The sequence below is a fragment of the Mandrillus leucophaeus genome, unplaced genomic scaffold (assembly GCF_000951045.1).
Source record: "Mandrillus leucophaeus isolate KB7577 unplaced genomic scaffold, Mleu.le_1.0 Scaffold20, whole genome shotgun sequence".
Lineage (NCBI taxonomy): Eukaryota > Metazoa > Chordata > Mammalia > Primates > Cercopithecidae > Mandrillus > Mandrillus leucophaeus.
Window position 1 is genome coordinate 1,009,316 of NW_012102032.1, and position 23,561 is coordinate 1,032,876.

The 23,561-nt window shown below is 51.1% G+C and overlaps 1 protein-coding gene across 2 annotated transcripts in view; it reads left to right on the forward strand.

The window, feature by feature from the left end:
• TBX4 (T-box 4) overlaps positions 1–16,844 on the forward strand; it is a 32,634-nt gene extending 15,790 nt beyond the window's left edge. Inside the window, exons 6-9 of one of the 2 annotated variants that reach the window (XM_011979155.1) lie at positions 10,193–10,345; positions 11,318–11,406; positions 11,528–11,757; positions 14,648–16,844. In XM_011979155.1, coding sequence (XP_011834545.1) covers positions 10,193–10,345; positions 11,318–11,406; positions 11,528–11,757; positions 14,648–15,267 — 1,092 coding nt within the window. In that variant the 3' untranslated portion in view covers positions 15,268–16,844. The remainder of the gene's footprint in view (positions 1–10,192; positions 10,346–11,317; positions 11,407–11,527; positions 11,758–14,647) is intronic. The other variant, XM_011979156.1, reaches the window with a different exon arrangement.
• Positions 16,845–23,561: the final 6,717 nt, after the last annotated feature.

The following is a 23,561-nucleotide window of genomic DNA, read 5'->3' on the forward strand; positions in this document are numbered from 1 at the left end:
GCACAGGCCCCACCCCTCGAGACTGCCCATGGTTACTGCGGAAGTGCAGGGCAGGGGCAGTGGAGGCTTCGAGATGCAGGTGTGGCTGCTGAGGTTGCGAGGTGTGCAGGTATGTCCCGCTTTTACGCCCCAGCTCTGAAGCATAGTTCCTATGGAAAACTCCAGCCATGTTTCTTTTCTGAGTGATGGGTATGTAACTGGCAACGAACTTCTAGTTTTAATTTCTCAGAATCTGTTCAGTTCTCTTCTGAGTCATTGGTGAGCTATAAACAAGCAGCTAGGAGAATGCTTAATTAACGCCGTCAACTCCCGACTTATCTGGTTTGTGAGTCCCTATACTGGGTTTCCCATACAGGGCGGGCAGACTTCCAGTGGGGAGGATCAGCCAAGTTCCCACCTCCCCGAGCCCCAGGGCATTTCAGCCTAGAGGCAGAGGGGCTTCCTGGGTCTCCCAGGGCACCATCCTGGTCAAGACCTTGTTCCCAGTCAACTCCTACCTAACTTCCTGTGCTTGGCCAGGCTGTGGCACCAGCCTCAAAGGATAGGGAGGGTCTCTGTGTTGGGAGGCTAGGGAACCTGGCCTATGACTGCACACACACACACAGACCCCATGGGGGGCGAATACAGAGCTTGGGGGGAGCTGCATCTTTGGGTGGCCATTTGTCCCTAGGGATCCAAGCCTGGAGAGGATCTTGGATGCGCCAGCTTGTTGTCAGGGCTACCAGCTGTGGGGATGTCTCAGAGGACTCCTCTTTTCTCCAACCTCTAGAAAGTGAGAGGGGAGAGGGTTAAGGGATGGAAAACTGGGCCTTCTATAGGAAGTGGGAGAGAGTGCTCTGGCCTTCACAGCCTAGCAGTAGCTTTTCACAGCCTGGCTAACCTCTTCAGTGGCTCTCCCTGGGTCTATGAGTGGTTGGTGACAACCTGCATAGAGTCAGGGCCAGTGAGGCTGCTTGATGGGCTTGTGATGCTGGACGTGCCCCTGGCTACACCTGTCATGCCTGCCTGGGGCTTCCCTTGCTTTGGCCACAGGGATACTACCCACGGGAACTCAGCTTTCTCCCTGGATGAGTGGGACGCAGAGCATCTTCCTTCTCCCTTCATCCTCACACTTACCCATACTTGCAGTTTATTGGCTGCAACAGCCCTGTGGGTGTGGCAGGGCCCAGGTACCATCTTGGACCCAGGCCTTCTGCTTCCCGGTCCAGTGTCCTGGGCTTCTCCACTGCCTTTCCGTACCCAGGGCTCTTGCTGCGGTATCTTCACCAATTTAGAGCACCCTTGAAGAGGGAGCAGCCTCTGGCCATTCAGACAAGGGCTATGGAGGGACATATCAGGGCACAGCAACCCATTTGGATGTTGACTTTCTTCTGCCCCTTGGCCCGTGCCTGTGGGAGTGGTGAGCTCTCATTGAAGGGTGAAGGAGTCACCCTTCTTGGCTTCTCAGTGCAAGAGGCTGGGGAAAAGCCACATTGTATTGGGAATTGCCCTTCCATCTGCACAACCACTTCTACATTTTCAGCTTGCCCTGAAAGCTTCCAGGCCTCAAGGGACTTTCTCCAGCCACATGAGCTTGGACTTTTCCTAGGGATCCTCATGGTATCCCAGGAGCTTGAGCAGCTGCCTCCTATCGGCAGCCCTCACCCCCAACTCCTGCCCAAAGGGGTGGGCTCTCTCCTCGCGAAAGGGCAAGTTGAGAGCCCGTGAGAGTGGCTGCGGTATCATCTTGGGGTCCAACAGGTAGACTCAGTGTCCTTCTAGCCTGGAGATCCCTGGGCCCAAGCCACCCCATTTCCTCATCCCCGGAGATGAGCAGGGTGGCTGAGAGCCCATGTGTCTGCTTGTGGGTGCATTAAGGCCTCAAAGAGCAGGAAGCCCTGACTGTCGGGGTCGGGGGTGTGGAACAGTCATTTTGGGATAATCCGGGTTTTCCTATAATTCAAGATGCCCTTCTTCCATGAATGCTGCTCTCCTCTGAAGTCTGAGGACCTTAGGTTGAAGTCTTGGGCCTGGTAGCCTGTCCTGTGTGGCAGATGGGGCCCTGGAACAGGAACCTCTCAGACCACATGGCCAGAACCTCCTAAAAGACAGGACTGAGCTCTGACTAGAACACTCCTTGTGGGTTTTTGTTGTGGGATTAGGAAAGCCTTCACAGCAGAAGCCCACAAGAAATTTTCCAGTCCGAACCTTGGAGGGCAGGTTCAGGAGGGCAGAGGGAGTCAGCTCCAGTCCCGCGGTTGGGCCAGGCAGGAGCAGAAAGGACCATGGGGCTCGGGCTGGATGCGCTGCCTCCAGGTGGTCTGAATTCAGCTTTGCTTCTGCTGTTCTTCTGGCCACAGAAGCTGCCTGCCCACTGTTCCTTCCTGCCTGCCACTACTTCCCACACCCAGCAGGGTCCTGTGCCAGGCAACCATAAGATGGGAAGGGAAGCTGCTTCCCCCAGCTTTCTTCCTCTTCTCTTCTGAATAAGCTTCTAGAAATACCTGGGCTTCAGGAAGTCAGGGACGGCCTCACTGGGGCATAGGTGGGACCTGTATCCTGCAGCACCACGTGGAAATGGTGGCATGTGGGTATCCCAGATTGCTGAGGAGGGAGGGCCGGTTTATGATTTCTGACCCAGTGAGTCCAACTGTCGAAGGGGCCGCATTAGCCCCTGGGCTAGAGGTGTGGACTGCAGTTCCTCAGTCACAAAGTAGCACTCATTAGTCCCCACATAAATATGTGACTTCCTCCTCTAGCCACTGGGCTTCATAATCAGCATAGGCCTGACTGCCCCACCCTTAGCCCTGGGACTATCTTCCCACCCTCTTTGCCTAGGTAGCTACTCCTGAGCTGCGGGATCCAAGCTCAAATGCACCTTCTTCAGAGAGAAAGCTTGGGGTCCTCATTCTATGCTGTCAGAGCACTATGCAACTTTTCAAGCTAGTACTTGCCAAAGTTGTAATTTTGTACCTATTTGCATCTTAAAATTTTATTTATGAATAGGAAGTACTTTCACAAGCTTTAAACATAAATCATTGAATAAATTAAAATGTCTACAATACGACATCTCTTTCTACTTGTTCCTGATCCACTGTTTGTTTCAACCCCCAGTACAGGCAACCACAGTTACTAATTTCCTTTCAGCATTTTTGTTTTGTTTTTGCACACACACAGAATGTGTAATCTGGAATCCCCTCTTTTACACACAAAAGGTGGCATACTATGGAAACATTTTTTGCATCTTGCTCTGTAAACTTAATATCTCTTAGAGAATAGTGCATTCAGAGAGAGCTTCCTCATCCCTTTTGCAGCTGCACAGAATTATTATTATTTTAAATTTTTTTTTGCGGTGGAGTTTCGCTCTTGTTACCCAGGCTGGAGTGCAATGGTGCGCTCTTGGCTCATGGCGACCTTCACCTCCCAGGTTCAATCAGTTCTCCTGCCTCAGTCTCCTGGATAGCTGGGATTACAGGTGCCTGCCACTACGCCCAGCTAATTTTTGTATTTTTCCTTTTTTAGTAGAGACAGGGTTTCACCATGTTGATCAGACTAGTCTCAAACGCTTGACCTCAGGTGATCCGCCTGCCTCGGCCTCCCAAAGTGCTGGGATTGCAGGCATGTGCCACCGCGCCTGGTCTGCAGCTGCATAGAATTTTATCTAATGATTGTTTTTGAAATCATGTAGCCAGCTCTTATTGAAGGAATTAGATTTTTTTTATTCTTTGCTCTTCTGATTAAGCTTGTATGTATGCCATTTTACACCGTGCCAAGTATATCTGCGAGATAAATGGCCTGTTCAAAGGGTACGCGGATTTGTAACTTTGAAACTATCACCAAATTCCCCTCCATGGGAGCTGTACTGATGTATATATTTCCACCACTGACTATGGCCTTACCAATAAGGGTGGGAGAACAAACTTCTGGATTTTTGTCAGCTTGACAGGTGAAAAGTGGATATCAGTTTTAGCTTTAATTTGCATTTCCTTTATTATGAGTAAGGTTAAGCATCTTCTTTTAATAAATTTCCTCTCCTGTGAACTGCTGTTCTCATCCTTTGCTCATTTTTCTTGTAGGTTTTTGATATCAATTTCTAAGAACTCTTATAAATTAGGAGGATGTAGCTCTTATCTGTGATATGAGTTACACATGTCCAGGTTATCGTTTGTCGTTTGGTTTTGCCTGTAGTGATATTCCCACGCCGATGCTTTTGATTGAATTGATCAATCTTTTCCTTCTGGATTTTGGATTTTGAGTTATTGAAAGCCCTAATCCCCTCTTTACTTATAAGGGACTTTTCTTCTAGTATTTTATGGATTTATTTTTACATTTAAACCATTGATCCTTTTGGAATTTATCCTGGCCTTGATTTGAGGTGTGAATCCAATTTTTATTTTTTTCTAGAGAGCTATCCAGTTGTCCCAGGATCACTAATTGAGTCGTCCACTTTCCTCCCCTGGTTGAGGTGCCTTATTTCTGAACACTAAATCCCCATATGAATGTGTGCCTGTTCACACGCCAGTCTTGTAACTGTTGAGACTGGATAATAGGTTTTAGTGTTTGGCAGGACTGGGCCTCCCTGATCTTCTTCAGAGTTTTCTTGGCTAGTCTTGTCTATTTTTTCACATAAACTTTAGAATAAGCTTGTAGTGTTAAAAAAAAAAAAAAAAAAAAAAAAAAAAGGACTTTATTTGTATTTTTATTGGATGTGCTTTAAATTATAAATTTACTTAGAGAAGACTGATAGGAATCCTTTTCTATTTGCTGAAGGGTTTTCTGGTCCTTCAAGCGTATTCAGGTTTCCTTGAAGTGACCCTGCACGTTTCTTGTTAGGTGTGTCACCTGATTTGTTACCATGATAAATGCAGCCTTTCTTTCACTACTTTTTCTCACTGCTTATTTCTGCTCAATTTCGGGGTTACTATGTGACTTCACCACCAGATAGTAAACCATGAGGTTTCCAATCACTGTGACATCCTAGTGCCTAACCATCGTGTCTGGCAAGCCAGTGGGTGCTGGTGGATGGTAAGTGCATGAGAAACTCCTGAAGGAGGTGGTAGTTAGACAGCAAAGCCACTTCCCCTGCCAAAGCTTATGCTGGATGTCCCCCACAAAGCTTATGCTGCAAATTTGCCAGTGGGGACCCAGAGCTATTTATCTCCCTCTTTCCTCCTTTCCTTCCACATTTGCTGATCCCTGACAATGTGCCAAGCCCTGAGCTCCAGATCAGGTCCCACCCTCCCCAGCCAGGTTGAGGTATGAACTCAGGCTTGGAAACTAGTCCCAATTCTGGCTGTGCCTGAAACTGGCTGTCTGATGCTGGGCAAATGCCTGTGCCTCCCTGACCCTCAGTCCCTCGCCCGTTAAAATAAGGGCAATAATAATTAATGCCTACTTTATACGGATAATGTAAAGACTAATTTTATGGTGCAGGTAAATGACTTAGCACAGGGCCTGGCACACAGGCTATGCTCAGTAAGTGCCAGCTGTGATTGCTGTTGCTGTGGCAGAGGGCAGGAAGGTTTGGAGGCCCCATGGTACCACCCCAGTGTTGCTCCCTGGGTGTGAGGCCTGAGGTTCCTCTGGCCAAGGCCTCTGGAGTGGGCTGATGGGCTCCCTGATTTCGTTCTAGTTTGAATTTTCCTTGGGCGCACCTCTTCTCATTCTGGTCTCAGTTTTCTTTCTTTTCTTCTTTGGTGTTTAAGCTGAGATCCTGTCACTGTCCTAACCTCTTGCTAGGGCTGGGGAGGATCAGAAGGATGATGGAGAAGGTAGTCACAGAAAGTAAAATTATGATACAGGGTAAATCTGGTTTTAGTATCTGACAAAATGGACATTAGCCACACTGTTGAGGGGCTAGCATCCACATAATGTGTGTTCTGTGATGGACAGTAGGGCCTGCTGACCCAAGTCCTTTACAGTGTTTAATTGGCACCTTCTCTTGAACTCTGAGCTTGTTGAGAGTGGTGTGTGCTCTCTCACAGGCCATCTGGATCCTGCTGCAGACTGTGTCTCCAACCAGCTGTGTGTTCCTGGGCGAGTCACGTCTCCACTACCAGCATTCTGTTCCTCATCTGTAAAATTAGAGAGCTGGACACGAATGATCTCAATGGCCTGCCTCTCCATGCCCTAATGTTCTGTGATTCCAATGTAGATAGATCTGGGCTTTATTGGCCAAGCGCGCTATGGCGATCTCTTGAGGAGAGGGATGTTTGGCGCAATTGCAGTTGTTAAAATAGAACAGGCTTCTGAATTGTGGCCAGAACATAATGAATCCCATTTCTGTGAAATGATGATGATGACGGAACCAGTCATGTAGTGGGGTTGTTGACGTGGCTGGCCCATTTGGCCCCATATCCTCTGCAGCAAATATAAATGTGAAACTCTGGCAAAGTAGTTTAATGTGGCGCCTGAGGAACTTCCGAGCAAAGCCAGGTGTGTGAGTCACTGAGTTGGTTTCACATTCTCCCGGCTGATGGGACTAAGGCTCGAGTTTATACTTGCCTTGGCTCAATGGGTGGGACTTTCTTCCAGATACTTGTCGAGGTTCTAGACTGTCGGAGTCAGGAGGGGTTTTTGGGACCACTTAGTCAAAGTCCCCACTTTATAGATGGGGACTCCAATGGTTGGAGAAGGAGAAGAGCTTGCTCAGGACTTGACACTGGTGAACAGAGATCATGAAGGCGTCTGCACCCTTCTTGACTTCTCTATGACTGGGGTTACCCTCACCTAGTGGCTCCCACCTGCCCCTGTAGGACTGGCAGCTTCCCTCTGCAGGTTTCCCTGTGAGCCTGGTTGGTTCCCTGCCTCGGAAGGTGTGTTGGGCAGTCTCTCCACCTTAGTCATCAGGGACTTTGTCTGATGGGCTAAGGAGTTTGGCCTTTATTCCAAGGGTCAAGCGGGAACAATCAAAGGTGGATTGTGGATCTAAGGCATTTATTGAGCCCTATATACTGGCAGCAGTCGTAGGAGGGGATATTGGGGGAAGAGGAGGAAATACAAAAGGCTCGGCTCTTAAGCAATGCACATCTTCCTGAATTTCCCAGAATATTGTGAGCAGGGGAGTGAACTGATGGGATGTGTTGCAGGATGAAATGAAGAGAAAGTACATGGAAGTAGGGGGAGGCTGTCCCCGCAGCCCAGCCAGAGATGGTGGGGCGTGAAGCAGGGGTGTGCAAAGGGAATGGAGAGGCTTTTGTTTTATAGATAGAGTCACAGGAATCAGTCACTGAGTGCACCTGGAGGTGGATGACAGTGAGGAGAAAGGGAGTTGATGATGATACCCAGTGCTTTGATCAGCCCACGACTGCTCATGACTGTCCAGGTGTCACAGGAGCAGGGAGGCTGCTGCCACGTGTCCTAGTGTCCTGCACAACCTTCATGAGGTGCTGGTGCCTATGGCTCTATCCTGGGTTCTCTCAGTCCAGTTTCTGTTCTCCCTTTGTGCTGCCACCTTTGGAGGGCTAGAGTGACTGGGAGAGGCCTTCATGCCAAGGAGCTGGAACATAGAGCTCATGGGAGATCGTCTCTGTGCATGTTTCATTACCACTTTTGACCTGGAAAATGCTTAGAGATGATCTCGTCTTTAGTGAGCAAGCAAAGACCAGAGAGGAGGGGACTTGCCCATGTTCCCATGGAGGGTTTGTGGCCGTGGCCCAGATCTTCCCACTCTCAAACCCGACCTTGCCCTCACTAGATCCTGTCTGGGGGCAAAGGAGCCTGGAGATACAAAAAGATAAAAGGTATGGCCCTTTCTCCTGAGGAGTTTAGAGTGTAACTGAAGGGAAAAGAAGAAATAGGAAGCCACTAGGATGCAGAATGACAGCCAGGTAGATAACGCATGAGAAGCAAGTTTCAGAACTGGGTGTTCAGAGCAGGCCCTTGAACCTGAGCCTTCCTAGAAGAGATGTTAGGCCCAGAAGGTGAGAAGAAAATGTGAAAGGAAGATCAAGACAGCAGAGGGACCTGCATGTGCAAAGGTGCTCAGGTAGAAACTGGGCATTCCTGGAGCCATCGGGCCACCTCCCAAGTATTCCATTGCTGGATCTTCTGGGAACGTGGGTCCTTTGTGGGTGCCTACAGCTCTGTGAATAGTGCAGGGTGATGGAGTCACCTAAAGGGGCTGGGAGGTGTTTTCCAGGCCCAGTTCCTCTCACCACAGGAGTATCCCCAGCGTCCTGGAAAGGGACAAATAGCAAGGCCTCTCTAGGCGGGACCTGTGTCCTGTAGCCTCACTCTGCGTTCCTCACCTGGCAGGCCCCCAGTTGGGCGGCAGGTCCCCAGCTGCAGGACCTGCTTTGGGGTTTGGGGAGTTACGTACTCGCCTTGTGAGGGTCCAGAGGTTTGTCACTGAGGGCTGGTGGGGGCGTGGCCAGTGCAGAAGGCAGAAAGTGTGGTTCCTGCTGGATGGAGTCACCCAGCTCAACCGAGGAGCCCAGGGAAGGCCGGTACCCACAAGCCAGGTTCTGGCCCACCCGTTCCTCAGTTGAGCTGGCTCTCTAAGTTATCCCGGTGCCCCAGGGCACGATGAGAGCAGAGTCTTCCCAGACTAAGACTTTGGCCAAGACTTGCCATGGAAGAGCCTGACTCTGGCCTTTCTCGTGGCACTCTGGTCACTAACGGGTTAAACCTTTCATTAAGCGTCAGCACCAGGCCCCATCCCTGGAAACCTAGAAGGGCGGCAGCCCAACCACCAACCCAAGGAAAGGGCACTCCCAGCTACAGAGAAGGGAGCTCAGAGGGGAAGAGGACCCGAGGGCCCGCCTGGCCCGGCCAGGACAGAAACCAAAGGGTTAACAGAAGCCGCAGGGCTGATAAAATGCCCCAAATTCCTGGTCCTGCCTTCAATGGGGAGGGCGTCTGGCAAATGTCAACGATAAAAAATACATTTTAATGGCACATGATGCAGCTGCTACCGTGGGGCGCAGCCAAATGAAGCAGGTTTGGAGCAGCAACTACTGTGAGCGGCCCCAGGGGCTCTGGCGGCCGCGCCTCCAGGGCGCTTTGCTAAGCTTTGTCCAGCTACGGCAACCCACCTCCCCCAGCCCATGGCATCCTCAAGGGCCCTTGGGATTGGGGGCCTCTTGCCTTCTATGGCATTATTTTAGGAACTGTGCCATCTCCTACCTTGGCACCTTGAACACTTGAAGAGCTTCCCTGAGGGCTGGGAGTGGCCAGGTGGGAGTGGGCAGGTCTGAAGGCAGGATACATTTGGGTCTCACCAGCACATCCTCAGCCAGCCTCTGTGAACATTGAGAAATGCATGAACAAGGCTAGGCACGGTGGCTTACGCCTGTAATCCCAGCACTTTCGGAGGCCGAGGTGGGCGGATACTTGAGGTCAGGAGTTCGAGACCAGCCTGGCCAACATGGTGAAACCCTGTCTCTACTACAAATATAAAAAATTAGCTGGGAATGGTGGAGCATGCCTGTAATTTCAGCTACTTGGGAGGCTGAGGTATGAGAATCGCTTGACCCCAGGAGGTGGAGGTTGCAGTGAGCCGAGATTGCGGTACTGCAGTCCAGCCTGGGCAACAAGAGTGAGATTCCGTTAGAAAAAAAAAAAAGAAAAAAAAGAAGAAAAGAAAAGAAAGAACAAATGAGCAATGTAACAGAAAAAAGTTACAGTGGGACACTTTCCTCAGTTTCCTCCCTCTCCCTCATCCTGCAAAACCCAAGTATTTCTAGAAGAGGCAGGTCACGTGTAAGAAGGGTATTGAGAAGAGGTGAGGCTGGAGGGGGACCCCTGAGGGGAGGTTACGTGTTATGATCCCATTTACAAATGTGGAAACTGAGGCACAGAGAAGCCCAGTGACTTGTCTGAGATCAAACAGTGAGTCAGTGGCACCCTGGACTTTTGCTGACAGCTCAGAATTCCACCTGCTACACTGTGCTGAGTTCACAGTGGGCTTTTACACTGTTAAGGGCTTACTCGAGTTCTCCATTGCCACAGTGAATCAATTGGTCACATCAGGGAGGGCCTGGGGCTGGGCGTTAGTGCTGGTGCAGAGAGGCTAAGTGGGGCCGGGGTGGAGAGAATTTGGGGCCCAGGGGCTTGGTTCTTCACTTGGGAGCTCCAGTCATGGTCCGCAGGCCCTGGATCCTGTGCTTTGAGGAGAATGAGAAAAACCAGGCCAGGGCCAGATGAATGAGGTCAAGGGCCTAGGGTTTGCGGATGGGGCCCTGGAGCTCAGCATGAGATCCTTCTCTTCCAGATCATCCTTAACTCCATGCACAAGTACCAGCCGCGGCTCCACATCGTTAAAGCTGATGAGAACAACGCTTTTGGCTCCAAAAACACCGCTTTCTGCACCCACGTGTTCCCAGAGACCTCCTTCATCTCTGTGACCTCCTACCAGAATCACAAGGTAGAGCCACTGCCCCACAGACCCCGCTTAAAACCATCCCGCATTCCTTCCACCACGCAGAGAGGCAGAGTATGAAGCCAGAGTCCCAGCAGGGCTTGGGCAGGCCTAGTGCAGGGCCCTCAGAAGCCTAGAGTCCCTCAGAACCGTGAGCAAATCGAATGATGAACAGAAAAGGACCCTAGACACGTCCATCTCCAGTGCAGAGGAATTACGGTCTCTGTGTTTTGCGGAATGGAGAAAATTGGCAACTGTAAAAACCAGGAGCTTGGAGCCTGCCTTGTGGTTTGAGCGTTGGACCCTTTCATTCCACAATCTTCTTTCTCTTGGTTCATCTCCTGGTGCCTTCAGAGAGAGGGGTAGGGAATGGGGAGAGGAGCCCTGGGGTGCTGTCAGCTGGGGTGTGGAAGCAGAGCCTGAGCAGAGGCACTTCCCAGGCTGTGGTCGGCCACCTCCCACCCTGGTTACTGCCCTGCCCAGCCCAGCCACCCCCACTGTGTCCCAGTCACGGACAGCCGTGCTCTGCCACCCATCTGCTTTCCACAGTATGCACACGGGGACTGGCGGGTGGGCAGGGGTCACTGGGGAAGGGCCGTGGCTGTGGTGGATTTTAGGCAGAAGAGTGACAGAGTGGGAATTGCATCTAGAACGGTCACTCAGAGCCTGATGTGGTAGTTGCACAGACTCAGGCGGCAGGCCTGGGATGCTCACTGGGAAGCTGTTACAGGTCCCCAGGAGAGACCCGTGGGGACAGAAGCCCGGCAGTCAGAGGGCTGGGCAGCAGCAGAAAGAATCGGAGGGTGGAGAGCAAGGAGAAGGGATCAGAGCCAGGAACAAACCAGGTGGGAATGGCAAGGCCCACTTCCCCAGACCTGCCCTAGTTCTGACTTTGCTTGGGATTGGGGAGGAGGGAGGGCCAGAGGTCAGCCCAGTCTCACCCTCCTCCTGGCGACCCTGTGTGTTTTCCCCCCACAGATCACCCAGCTGAAAATTGAGAACAACCCTTTTGCCAAGGGATTCCGGGGCAGTGATGACAGTGACCTGCGTGTGGCCCGGCTGCAGAGGTGGGGCCGCGCGGCCCAGGGGGTGGGGCGGGCAGATGGGATTCAGGCACGTGGCCTCTGTGACCCTCAGTGCATCTTCACTCTCTTCCTGTCTCTCCTCCTGTCCTCCCCACCCCTTCAGCAAAGAATACCCTGTGATTTCCAAAAGCATCATGAGGCAGAGGCTAATCTCCCCCCAACTCTCGGCCACACCGGATGTGGGCCCCCTGCTCGGCACCCACCAGGCGCTCCAGCACTACCAGCACGAGAACGGTGCTCACTCGCAGCTCGCGGAGCCGCAGGACCTGCCCCTCAGCACCTTTCCTGCCCAGAGGGACTCAAGCCTCTTCTATCACTGCCTGAAAAGACGAGGTAGTGCTCTCCTGGTCTAGAAGCCCTAGGGGGTCAGAGAAGGGGTGAGGTTCTCCCGGACACCACTCTGCAGCCCCCCGACCCCCCAAAACACACACACGCATCTGGTGCTTGTGTGGCCTGGGAGAGTGGGCCTGAAGGGTTAGGGATCACAGCTGGGCGCAGGGCCATCTTTTCCAGTGCAGGGATGCTGGTTCTCGTCTTTAATGCTGCCTTTGGAACCCTCACAGACAGCTTGTAGCCCTGGCGTCCCCAGATGCCTTTCCAAGTGTTGCTTTGCAGTCACTGCTCTGAGAGCCTCATGGGGTGAGCTGGGCTCTGCCTGGAAGTGCAGGAAGAGGCTGACACTTCCCAGTCCAGAGGTTTTGGGATTGGAGCTGTTATTTGTCAAAGCAACCTCAATTCCAGAACAGGGAGGACTTGGTGTCTCATGTGCAGGGCCTTCCGTCCGATCGTTCCTTCCAGGATCTGCAGTGGCTGCTTGAGAGTTGAGATGAGCTATTGTGAATGTAGATGGGAGCTGGGAAGACAAGCCACAGCACCCTCTGTGCCAGGCCTCTTCGTAAAGAGGAGGAACCCGGAGCTAGGCACCATCACGTCTGTGCTCTGTGCCAGGTTTTGATTCCTCCATGGATAGAATTGCGATGATTCATGTTACTCCACCAGAAGACCTCACGGGGCCGCTGAAATTCCCTTCAGAATGAGCCTGGGGACTTTTGCTTGCCATCCAGAATGTTCCCTCAGCCCTGCTCCTAGGGACTAGCCTGGCAGAGCTCCGAGATCCCCTGCATAAGTCTCATTAGAACTCAGTGACCTAGACCACGGGTCGTCAAACTGTGGCCTTCGGACCTAACCCAGCCTGCTACCTGTACAAAATAGTTTTTACATTTCAAAATAATTGAAAAAATTCAAAAGGAGAATATTTCATGAAATGTGAGCATTATGTGAAATTAAAGTTTTAGTGTCCATAACGTTTTACTGGAACACAGCCATACTCATTTACTTACGGGTTGTCTATGGCTGCTTTCATGGGACAACAGCAGAGTTTCGTAGTTGCAACAGATACCCTGTGGCCCACAAAGCCTAAGATATTTACTATCTGGCCCTTTGCAGAAAAAGTTTGCCAACTCCTGACCTAGAGTGAGTAGGCCACCTGCCAGGATCAAGAGCTTAGCGCAGGGAGAAGAGAGGGATTTGGAGAGATGACAGAGAATCAGGCTGAGTGAGGGGCAAAGGAGAGAGCTGGGCCAGGAAGAGGAGCAGGTCTCCCTGGAAAGGGCAGATGCCACCAGCAGGGGCAGAGGAGAGAGGTGAGCACAGGCCTTCACACCCACTCAGCCCCTCTGCTTCCAGCCCTGTGTGTGCACACAGAGAGCTCCCAGAATGAATGCCTGGAGAAAACAAGAGGAGGGAGGCCAAGATGAGCCATGGATGGGTGGGGTTTGTGGGTTTTTTCTTTCTTTTTTTTTTTTTTTTGAGATGGAGTCTCGCACTGTCTCCCAGGCTGGAGTGTAATGGTGCAATCTGGGCTCACTGCAACCTCTGCCTCCCGAATTCAAGCCATTCTTCTGCCTCAGCCTCCCCAGTAGCTGGGATTACAGGTGCATGCCACCACGCCCAGCTAAGTTTTGTATTTTTAGTAGAGATGGGGTTTCACCATGTTGGTCAGGCTGTCTTGAACTCCTGACCTCAAGTGATCCGCCCACCTTGGCCTCCCAGAGTGCTGGAATTACAGGTGTGAGCCACCGCACCCAGCCCAGATGAGTGTTCTTAAATTGGCTCAGTGGGCTGCTCCCCAAACCCTCAGGCCTGGGTCAGCCCTGGATCCCAGGGGAGGGTGCGCCACTCCAGATAGTTAGACCCCCCTGGTGGAGGATGTCCAAAGGCACATACATGATTTGTGGCATCTGATGTCGTCTTCCTCCAGAGTATCTGCTTAGCCTGAGAAGTATGTCACCTTTTTCACTTATTATCAGTTCTATTTCTTAATTTTGTAGACACTGTTATGTTGGAATCTGTGTAGTAAAAATCCGATGGCTCTTCTTTTTTTTTTTTTTTGAGACGGAGTCTCGCTCTGTCGCCCAGGCGGGAGTGCAGTGGCCGGATCTCAGCTCACTGCAAGCTCCACCTCCTGGTTTTGCGCCATTCTCCTGCCTCAGCCTCCCGAGTAGCTGGGACTACAGGCGCCCGCCACCTCGCCCGGCTAGTTTTTTGTATTTTTTAGTAGAGACGGGGTTTCACCGTGCTAGCCAGGATGGTCTCGATCTCCTGACCTCGTGATCCGCCCGTCTCGGCCTCCCAAAGTGCTGGGATTACAGGCTTGAGCCACCGCGCCCGGCCGGCTCTTCTTTAAACACATGTGAGGTTAGTTCCTCTTCTAAAAACAACAGAAACATGCCTGCAAGCGGCTTTGGCTCCCTGAGGTCTTCCTGGGAGCTGAGGATGGAAGCAGAAACCTCATGGCCTTAATTTTCTGGCTCCTTCAGACAGATGTGGCCTCTGGGCCTGGGCTGGCCTGGCAAGGGCCTCCCCTTTCCTTGGCCAGGGCAGGCCTAGCCTGAGAATGCCACTGCACACCAAGTCCTCTTACTCTCTCAAGAGTCAGGCTGGCGAAGGATCAAGGCGAGTGCTGCCTGGCTAAACCCGGCCCTCAGTGTCCAGTGATGTGGTGTCCCCCGTGGCCTCTGAGTAGGGTCCGTAATCTGACCACTTCTTGGCGGCTGCCACCCTATAAAAGCTGTGGCTGATTGAAATGGCTCTGGGAGTGCCATGGCAACATGGGGAGGGCGGGCGCGGAGGGAAAAGGACAGGCTGTCCCAGCATCCAGCAGGGCGCCCTGGGGCCTGGGCTGGTGGAAATGGTTCTTCCTGAGTGTTACTTTGTCTTTCAGCAGATGGTGCCCGACACCTGGACTTACCCTGCAAGCGATCCTATCTTGAAGCCCCCTCTTCGGTGGGGGAGGATCACTATTTCCGTTCTCCCCCTCCCTACGACCAGCAGATGCTGAGCCCCTCCTACTGCAGTGAGGTGACCCCCAGAGAGGCCTGTATGTACTCAGGTTCAGGGCCTGAGATTGCCGGGGTGTCTGGGGTGGACGACCTGCCCCCACCTCCGCTGAGCTGTAACATGTGGACTTCAGTGTCGCCGTACACCAGCTATAGCGTGCAGACGATGGAGACTGTGCCATACCAGCCCTTCCCCACCCACTTCACCGCCACCACCATGATGCCGCGGCTGCCCACCCTCTCCGCTCAGAGCTCCCAGCCACCAGGAAATGCCCACTTCAGCGTCTACAATCAGCTCTCCCAGTCTCAGGTCCGAGAGCGGGGGCCCAGCGCCTCATTCGCAAGAGAGCGCAGCCTTCCCCCAGGATGTGAGAGGAAGCCACCCTCACCACATCTAAATGCTGCCAATGAGTTTCTCTACTCTCAAACCTTCTCCTTGTCCCGAGAGTCTTCCTTACAGTACCATTCAGGAATGGGGACTGTGGAGAACTGGACTGATGGATGACTCTCACGTCTCCTCCACAGCCCCGGGACCGTGTTGCTCCAGTATTAACCTCTGTGGGTGGCCTGCACTACCAAGAAACACAGGAAGGTATTCCAGAGGGAGTGTGTGTGTGTGTGTGTGTGTGTGTGTGTGTGTGTGTGTGTCTGCACGCGAGCACGTATGTATTTGGAGAGCATCCATCTTCTGACATACAACTGAGGTCATGACAAGGAAAAAAAAAACACCACATTTATCTAAGAAGTGATTTGGGCTGCAGGACCTGGGTCCATTGTTATCTGACATCTCTTGACACGCCCGTGGGTGGGATGGGAGTGGAGGGTTCTCATGAGTTATTGGAAGGGTTTTATAATTGTTGATTTACTCAGGGGCCAGGTGGGGAGGTCTGTCCCATGGGGAAAGATTCTCATTGCTGGGGTAGGAAGATTCTTGCTGCTGGGGTGTGACGGCTCTGTGCACGCCTTAGAGTTCCTGGCCTTCTATTTGCAAGGGGAGAGGAGAATCTGGTTTTGGTAGCAGGAGGCCCATTCCTTGGGCTTCTGGAGAGTCTGTAAGACTGCCTGAGAGGTGGGCTCAGCTCAGCCACAACATGTACTTTGATAGTACAGCTGGCTGCTCAGTTAGTGGCCTAGACATTGATGACTGGAACTCTGAGGTCTGAGGGATGACATTCGGAAAGGGTCATGTGCTAAATGTCACCTGAGGGGTATTTTTAAAGGTTTTTTTTTTTTCCTTCAAGAGAAGGGAAAATGCAACCAGTAGCATCTCTGTCATCATTCAGGTTTTGTAGTAGAGAGCCCTTCCCCCTAGGTCCCCAACATACAGTCTCTCACTCTGGTGTACGGAGAGTCGGCCTCCCAGGCATCATCCCATCTGCATCCTATGACGGGCAATTATGAAACACGCCTCAGCTGGCATCATCCCCAGGCAGCCACACTGCAGCTGATGTCTGGCATCTCCAGGGCCTGTTCCGCTCGCAGAAAATCTACGCTTCTGGAGCGAGAAAGCCCAACAGAAATAAAGATAGTTGAGAAAAATTCATTTCTGCCAGTAAACTCAGCCGGTGAGCTCAGAGGAGCAAAGAGAATTCTCCAGTGTGGCACTCACACAGTCCTCAGCCCTGCGTTTTAGCATTGAACACCACCAGGCCATCAATGTGGCTGGGGTGAACTGTCCATCAAACTTGGGAAATCACTAAACTTTGCATGCTGAATAGCTATTTATATATTATATAAATAAATAAATATATTTTATATATATATATCTCACAAATGCAGGCCACATGTCAAATTCAGCTTTGCTTTTTACAAATGAATGAACTTAATAAAAATAAACATTGGAGGAGGTATTTGGAAAGACATCTATTTAAATTTTTATTACATGTTTGATATTAAAAACTAAGAATGGTTTAGATAAAACATATAAATAAATATATATATATAAACACACACACACTACAGATAAAGCTTTTTTAGAAAACACATTAGCTAACAGGTGATATGGAACTTCAAGTGTTTTGTTATATAGCATGGACGTTTTATTTTGCATATCGGAACATAAAGCCATTTTACAACTGTGAAGTGTGTGGATGCTCTTTATTACTGACTTGTCATTTCTTGGTTCTGCAATGGCCTCTGCCTCTTTTTTGCTGGTATTTTTTTTTCTCAAGTGTCAGGTGAGGCCTTCAGTGCCTCTGAACATTTGTACCGTGGAGCCCCTGAGCTCAGAGTGAAGTCACTTAGGACCAACAGAGCAATTGTACCTTTGATCTCATGCTACTCCCTGGGTTATGAATCTGGATTCCAGGGTCCACAAAGACCCCAGAAGGGCAGGGCAGGCAGTAGAGCAAGAATCTGTCTCCTTTCAGTAGTGACCACATAAGCTGGCCATTTGAGGGAAGTGGTCTCATAAGTAGGGAATTCCTGGTGGGATTTATGCAGCTGCTTCAGAAAAGGAACTGAAGAGCAGGCTCGAGTCAGCGCCGGGGGCTTCCTGGAGCAGTCAGGGGCATGAGCTCATCACCACCGTCACCCCAGAGACGGTGAGTCAAGGCCTGGCAAAGTACCCATTCGCCCGTACCTTGGCCAGGTCTCTGAAGCTCGGCCACAAGATGGAGAGAGGAAAAAAGAGGTGAAATCCAGCCCAGGTTTACCCTAGATTCGAAGAGGCAGGCATAGGAAGGTGCTGCTGGCTCTCCCTCCTTATGACCTTGCCACCTGCCGTGCCCCTCATGGCTCCTTCCCCAAAGCTGCTTACCTGCATCCACCATCTCCACTGCAGGCTGGTCTGGGAACCCAGGAAAAGAGAAGTCAAGGGAGGTGTGCCCTTGAATCCTTGCCCTGTCAGGACTGAGATGAGATTTCCTGCTGGGTAAAGAGTCAACCTTGTCTCCTGTTTCACCAGAGTCCTTTTGTGGCTCTAGGCTGCTCTCTGGCTGGACTTCCTCCTGCAGAAGAGGAAGCCAAGCTCCATCCTCCCTTGGCTGTTGGCGCACACCTTGGGCTTCTTGGTCATGGAGAAAGATGTTAACTGAGCTTGGCTCAGGGGACAGGGAAGGGGGGAATCTTCCTAACTCCCACCTGCTGTGCTGTTTTCTTTCTGGCTGAACACAGCACATCTGGGACACTCCACACCTTCTAGAGCCCAGGCAGAGGGCTGGGGGCAATGTGGATGTTCCCAGGTTCTCTCCAAACACATGGTTGGCCGAGTCTGACATGAAGAAAGCCACTTCTTAAAGGAGTATTTTGCCTCGAGGCAGCCCACGGCTTCCTGCCAGCTTGCTGGGAAGCGTGAGGTCCCTGGGCTTCCCCACCTGGGCATGGCCAGAGCCGGGCCTGCAGTGGGATTTGTGAAACTTTCCTGCCCCTCTGAATCAACAGCTCAATAAAAAGGGGGCACATGGGATATCCTGAAACAAAGGGCACCATTCAGGAGCGCCAACAGGTCATACATCATCGGCCAGAAACCTGCCACATGAAAAGGGTCTGCTTCTGCTGTGCCCTGCCTGGGAAGGGGACAAAAGCCAATTAACATTCAGCTGCATGTCCATGGGAAGGCAGCCTTGGGGGCTGTGCTCTCCAGCCCAGGGCCAGGCCCCTGGGGGGAAGCTGGGGCAGGCCTCTCAGCAGCAACTCAGCCACCGACAGTTGGCCCTCAACCGCAGAAGAGCCTGGAATAACAAAAGGGAGAAGGGAAAGAGAAGCTGGGTCAGACTGACAAATTGTTAAAAAACCAAACCAACTTCCAGCCTTGGCTGGGCCTCAGGGGGTCAAGAGGCCTCGCCTCGCCCCACTAATGGAGCCTGCTGGAGGAGTAGCAGCCCAGCCTCGCAGTGTCTTATCTTACAACATAAAATTAAAACCCACTTAAAAGGCCGGAGGGCATGTTAACATTCCCCCTGCTGTCTAATTGAAGTAGTTCCCAGCGCAAAGGATTTCACTTGAAAGATGCCTCACTCCCAGCCCGGGTCTCCAGCTCAGCCGGCAGGGGAAACGGGTGGGGCGAGGGGAGCGACTGCTTGCTTGCCACCCCCACCCAGGCGGCAGGTGGCGACAGCAAAGGTTAGAACAGGCTGGGTTGTTTTGTATTTTTAAAAAAATTTACAAATTCATTAGCAGCTATGTCAGCAGAGGCCACACTCCTGACAAGAAGACCTGGTAATGATTCAAACGTGGTGAGCCCTGCAGTGAAACCTGACTGTTCCTGCAGCCAAGAGATTTCCATGCCGTCCCCCCGCAAGCCCTCTCTCCCCCCACCAAATCTATGACAGGTCTCCAAGGCATACGGAACCAATCAGGGACATCCTGTCAAGGTGATGAACTTGCACTGGCCATCCCAAGTAATGGGAACCAGTCAGCCTGAAGCTGGGCTGGACTGAAAGCCAAGGTGACAGCTATTAAGCAATTGTGCGCCGAACAAAATGGCAAAGGGGCCGGGTAATCAATTCAATTTCAATGCGCGACCCGAGCAACCACAGCGGCTGTCGCAGCTGATTAGGGAGCGCCGGGCTGGAGCTTTCAATGCGAGCCCATCACAGATCAGAAACAGGCCTGGGATGAAAAGGGAAAGAACCGTCTCCTGAGAAGCAGGTGATGAAGGACTCTGTTTTATGTGACTGTGTTCTTCCTCCTCTCCTTGAAGAAAGAGGAGGAAAAAAAGCAAGCAGTTTGGAGATTAGATAGTTTTCTTTTCAGCCATTTATCATTATGAAGGAAAGTAGACAGCACAGGGGCAGAAGAATCTCCAGTGGGATTTCTGCGAAGTCTCACTCGGAAGGGCCAGGTTTACACGATGCAGCTCAAACAGCCCTGCTTATCACCGCAGCCTGACGGGGTCTGCAGAGCGTCGAGGGTTCCTCTTCTGTAACAAGGGTGAACAGGCCCCAGTGCCCCAAGGAGTGCAGAAATTCTCCTGCAGAAACCCCAAACCAGCACACTGCATCATTTATGAAAGTTAAAGCCTGAGTCAGAATAATGGGGAGAGGAGGAAAAATGGAAAACGAAAAGATGAGGGGATTGTGCACGGTCCCTGCAGGGGAAGTCCCAGTGGTGGCCGCCCATTTCTCCCTGGCCCAGATCGGGGCATCAGAGGTCCCTGCTGTGTCTGCTGGCCTGTCAGCACTGGTCCCAGTCTGATGGCAGGCCCTGGCAGCCTGCTTGAGCATTCTAGGCTTGTGTTTGGTTGTTCTTTGCAAGGGTTTTAGGGTGCAGAGAAAGGGGCACCCACAGGCATAGAAGCCAAGAGAGAGAGGCCAGCCATGGGGATGTGGAGGGGATGGAAGATGCCTGAGAACAGATGGCAAGGGATGCAGAACCAGGAGGAAAAGGGCCATTTTGGAGTCAAGGGTGGATCCAAACCTCTGAGGCAGCAAGGCTCAGGGCTGGGACTGGGCGGGTGGTGAGGGAGGAAGGCTGACCACCTCCTCTTTGGAAAACTAGAGCAATGGGTGCATATTCAGATAATTCTTAGAAGAATTGCAAATAGAGAATTAATCTCACTAGTCATCTAAAATGCAAATTGAAGTGATAACATGCCACTTTGATCTACCAGATTAGTAAACATTTAAGAAAAAGTGTTGGGAGCCTCTCTCAGTCATTGCTAGTGGGAGTACAGATTGATATGGTTTTTCTGGAAAGAGCAATTTGGTAGCATGGACAAAGACTCTAAAAGTGTTCATATCCTAAAGAAAATAACCAGAAATGTGGGCATAGTTTACTACTGTATGATATTCATTGTGGTTTTACTTTTCAATAGCCCCAAACTGGCTGAAAGTAAATTGGTAAATTATGAGATACTCACATTCTGGAATATGATGCTGTCATTGAAATCATGTTTACAAAGGGCCCTTAATGATATGAGACTTGATTTAAAACTAAGTGAAAAAAGAGGATCCTAATGTAGAGTACAATTTCAAGAACATTTGAAGTGAAAACAAAAAGATTGGTGTGTAGCCAAACTATAGATCATTAAATAGCAGGGAACAAGGGGATGAACTATATCTGTATATACATGAAATACTATGTGAAAAAAAGTTCCTGACATGTGGTCTCCCATGTGTGCGCAATACGAAACAAAAAACCACTCTGGAGGTCCTAACATCGATTAAGCAGAAATGTCCAGGAGATGGGGTGCATTTGTGTGTATATGATGTATGCATGCACGGTGTATGTGTATGACGTGTATTTGTGTGTGTGTTAGGGACACAGACGCGATTTAGAAGAAACTGCTTATAATGATTCCCTCATATATCTCTGTTTTGTTTAACTTGTTACAATGGGCATGTATTACTTCTGCAATTAAAAGATTTAACTGAACTAAAAAAAAAAAAAAAAAAAAATTGTGATTATAGAAGTACCCGAAGAAAAGAAAAAGAAGAAAGGCTAAAAGAAACTGTGCCCAGTGCTAACAGCAGTAACTTCAGGAAGTGGTGGATCTGCTGAATTGCTGCCTGGGTGGACGAAGGTTGACTTCTGGGCCTCCTCCCCGTGTTTGTTTTCCTCCCCTCCCTGGCTCTCCCCTTCAGACACCTTGATCCTGCCCAGTCCTGTAATGCTGCTGTTGTTCAGGCTGGGGCTTTAGCATTTTCCACTCCTCCCTAGGTCCTCTCCCTGGGTGATGACATCTGTTCGCACGGCTTCTCTCACCAACATATGCCAACGAAGCTCAACTCCAATCTCATTTTTCTCTCCTGATACCGTCTTCTGGACGTTTCTGCCAGAAAGAGATGTTAAGTCCTCCAATTCTGACTGGAACCCAGACTCTCCCTCCAGGTCTCCCTCATGTCCTCCATTTGGTAATGGCACCACCAGCCAGCATCCAGTTGCTCAAGTCAGAAACCTGGGCTTCAGTGCCAACTCCCTCCTCTCCCTACCTACCCACCCCAAATGCTCACCAAACTGCAGATTCTACCTCCAAAGATCCTCTACATCTCTACACATTTCCTCTCTTCCAGCAGGCCTGGTGGTGTTTGCTATAACGGCAAATCCCCGGGTCTGGGCTGGCCAAAATGTCAGCTGTGTGAGGCTATGGAGCTTGGGGCCGCTGTGAATGGTCCTCCTGGGCCCTAAGCTGTTGTTCATGGAGTGATGGTTTTCTGACATGTGGAGCCAGGGAACGGCCCAAGATGGGAGGCCACTCAACGAGAAGACTGCTGCTTTCATTGGTGACCCTGCTTTCAGCTCTGCATGACCTGAATCTTGCGCTCTGGCTGCCACCTTGTGCGTGGTGAGGAAGCGGGGCACTGCTATAGGCCATCCGCCAGAGTCACAGGCTGCTGGAGAGGCCTGTTGCTTCCTAGGGGCAGGTGGGCCTGGGAGTACTGGATCAGGGGTTTCCAGCCTCTGACCCGACACCTCTTTCTCCTTCAAAGGTTCCAAATGGTCTCTTCCTTCAAACCCTTCCATGGGAGGCCACTCCGTCTATGCCAAGATGGGACGGGCCTTCCCTCTCTCTTAAGAAGAGAAAAAACCTGAAACAAACCAAACTAAGGCCAAGAAGCCTCCAAATATGGCTCTTCGTGTAAAGCCTCCAGCCCAGGGCCTGGCACAGGGCACGCTCTTGGGAAACAACAGTGCTCCTGCATCCTTCATCCCTTCACAGCCTGACCTCTCTCCCTCTGTCCAACCCTAGCAGGTACCTGCACGGACCATCAGACAGCAGAGGAGGAGCCAGCCACTCGCCAACCTGCCTGCAGATAAGCTATTGAACAAGACAAGTCTCTCAGCATGTGCTAATATAAACCTTTGGCATCGGGTGTAAGGAATTGTGAGACTCCTCCAGATATAATTGAGCGAATCATCTGTGGCATTTAGAGAGCACCGCTCTAATGGGAAGGTGGAAAGTGGACTCCTATTTGATAACTGAGCACATTGAGGCTCCTCTCAGACCCTTCCCAGCTGTCATGCTTTCTTCTTTTAGAAACACCCTCAACAGGAGAAATGCTCATTCCAGCAAGAGCCACCAGAGACCCCCTGGTTCTGAGGGTGTAAGGCAGCTTTGTGTGCCTCCTCCTTTTCCAGGCCAGGCAGGACAGTCCCAAGTAGGGCTCTTTGGAATTGGGAGCTGATCAAAAATAAGGAGGCCAAGGCCAGAGGGTCTTTGGAGGCTCCGTTGGTGAGTTCTGTAGAGGATCCTCCAGCATCAGGTTTGACAGAGTCTGAGTCAGGTATTATTTATTATTTATTTTTAAACAAAGTCTCCCTCAGCCACCCATGCTGGAGTGCAGTGGCACCATCTCAGCTCACTGCAACCTCCACTTCCCAGGTTCAAACGATTCTCCTTCTCCTGAGTAGCTGGGGTTACAGGCATGCTCCACCACCCCCAGCTAGTTTTTGTATTTTTAGTAGAGACAGGGTTTCACCATGTTGGCCAGGCTGGTCTTGAACTCCTGACCTCAGGAGATCCTTCCGCCTCGGCCTCCCAAAGGGTTGGTATTACAGGTGTGAGCCGCTGCGCCCGTGGGCCAGGTATTCTTTACGCCTGCTAGCTACCTGCAGCCTTAAGAGTTGATGACTTGGCCGGCATGGTCTGAATTTTGCACTCTGATCTCCCCTTTTCCCCTGGGGGTAAATGCTATCTCACTGAAGTAGATGTCTCAGCATCCGTGAGGTAGTGGCACCAACTCTGCCTCTTGAGCTGGAAATCCTGGGTTCAATACTTGGCTGTGTCATTTTCTGGTTTGTGCCTGTAGGCACAGCCACTCCTTCTGCGCCTGTCAATGCAATGGAGATAATATTGCAAATAACATCTGCTTCTTGGGATCATGGAGATTAAAATAACATATGTGAGAGGGCTTGGCA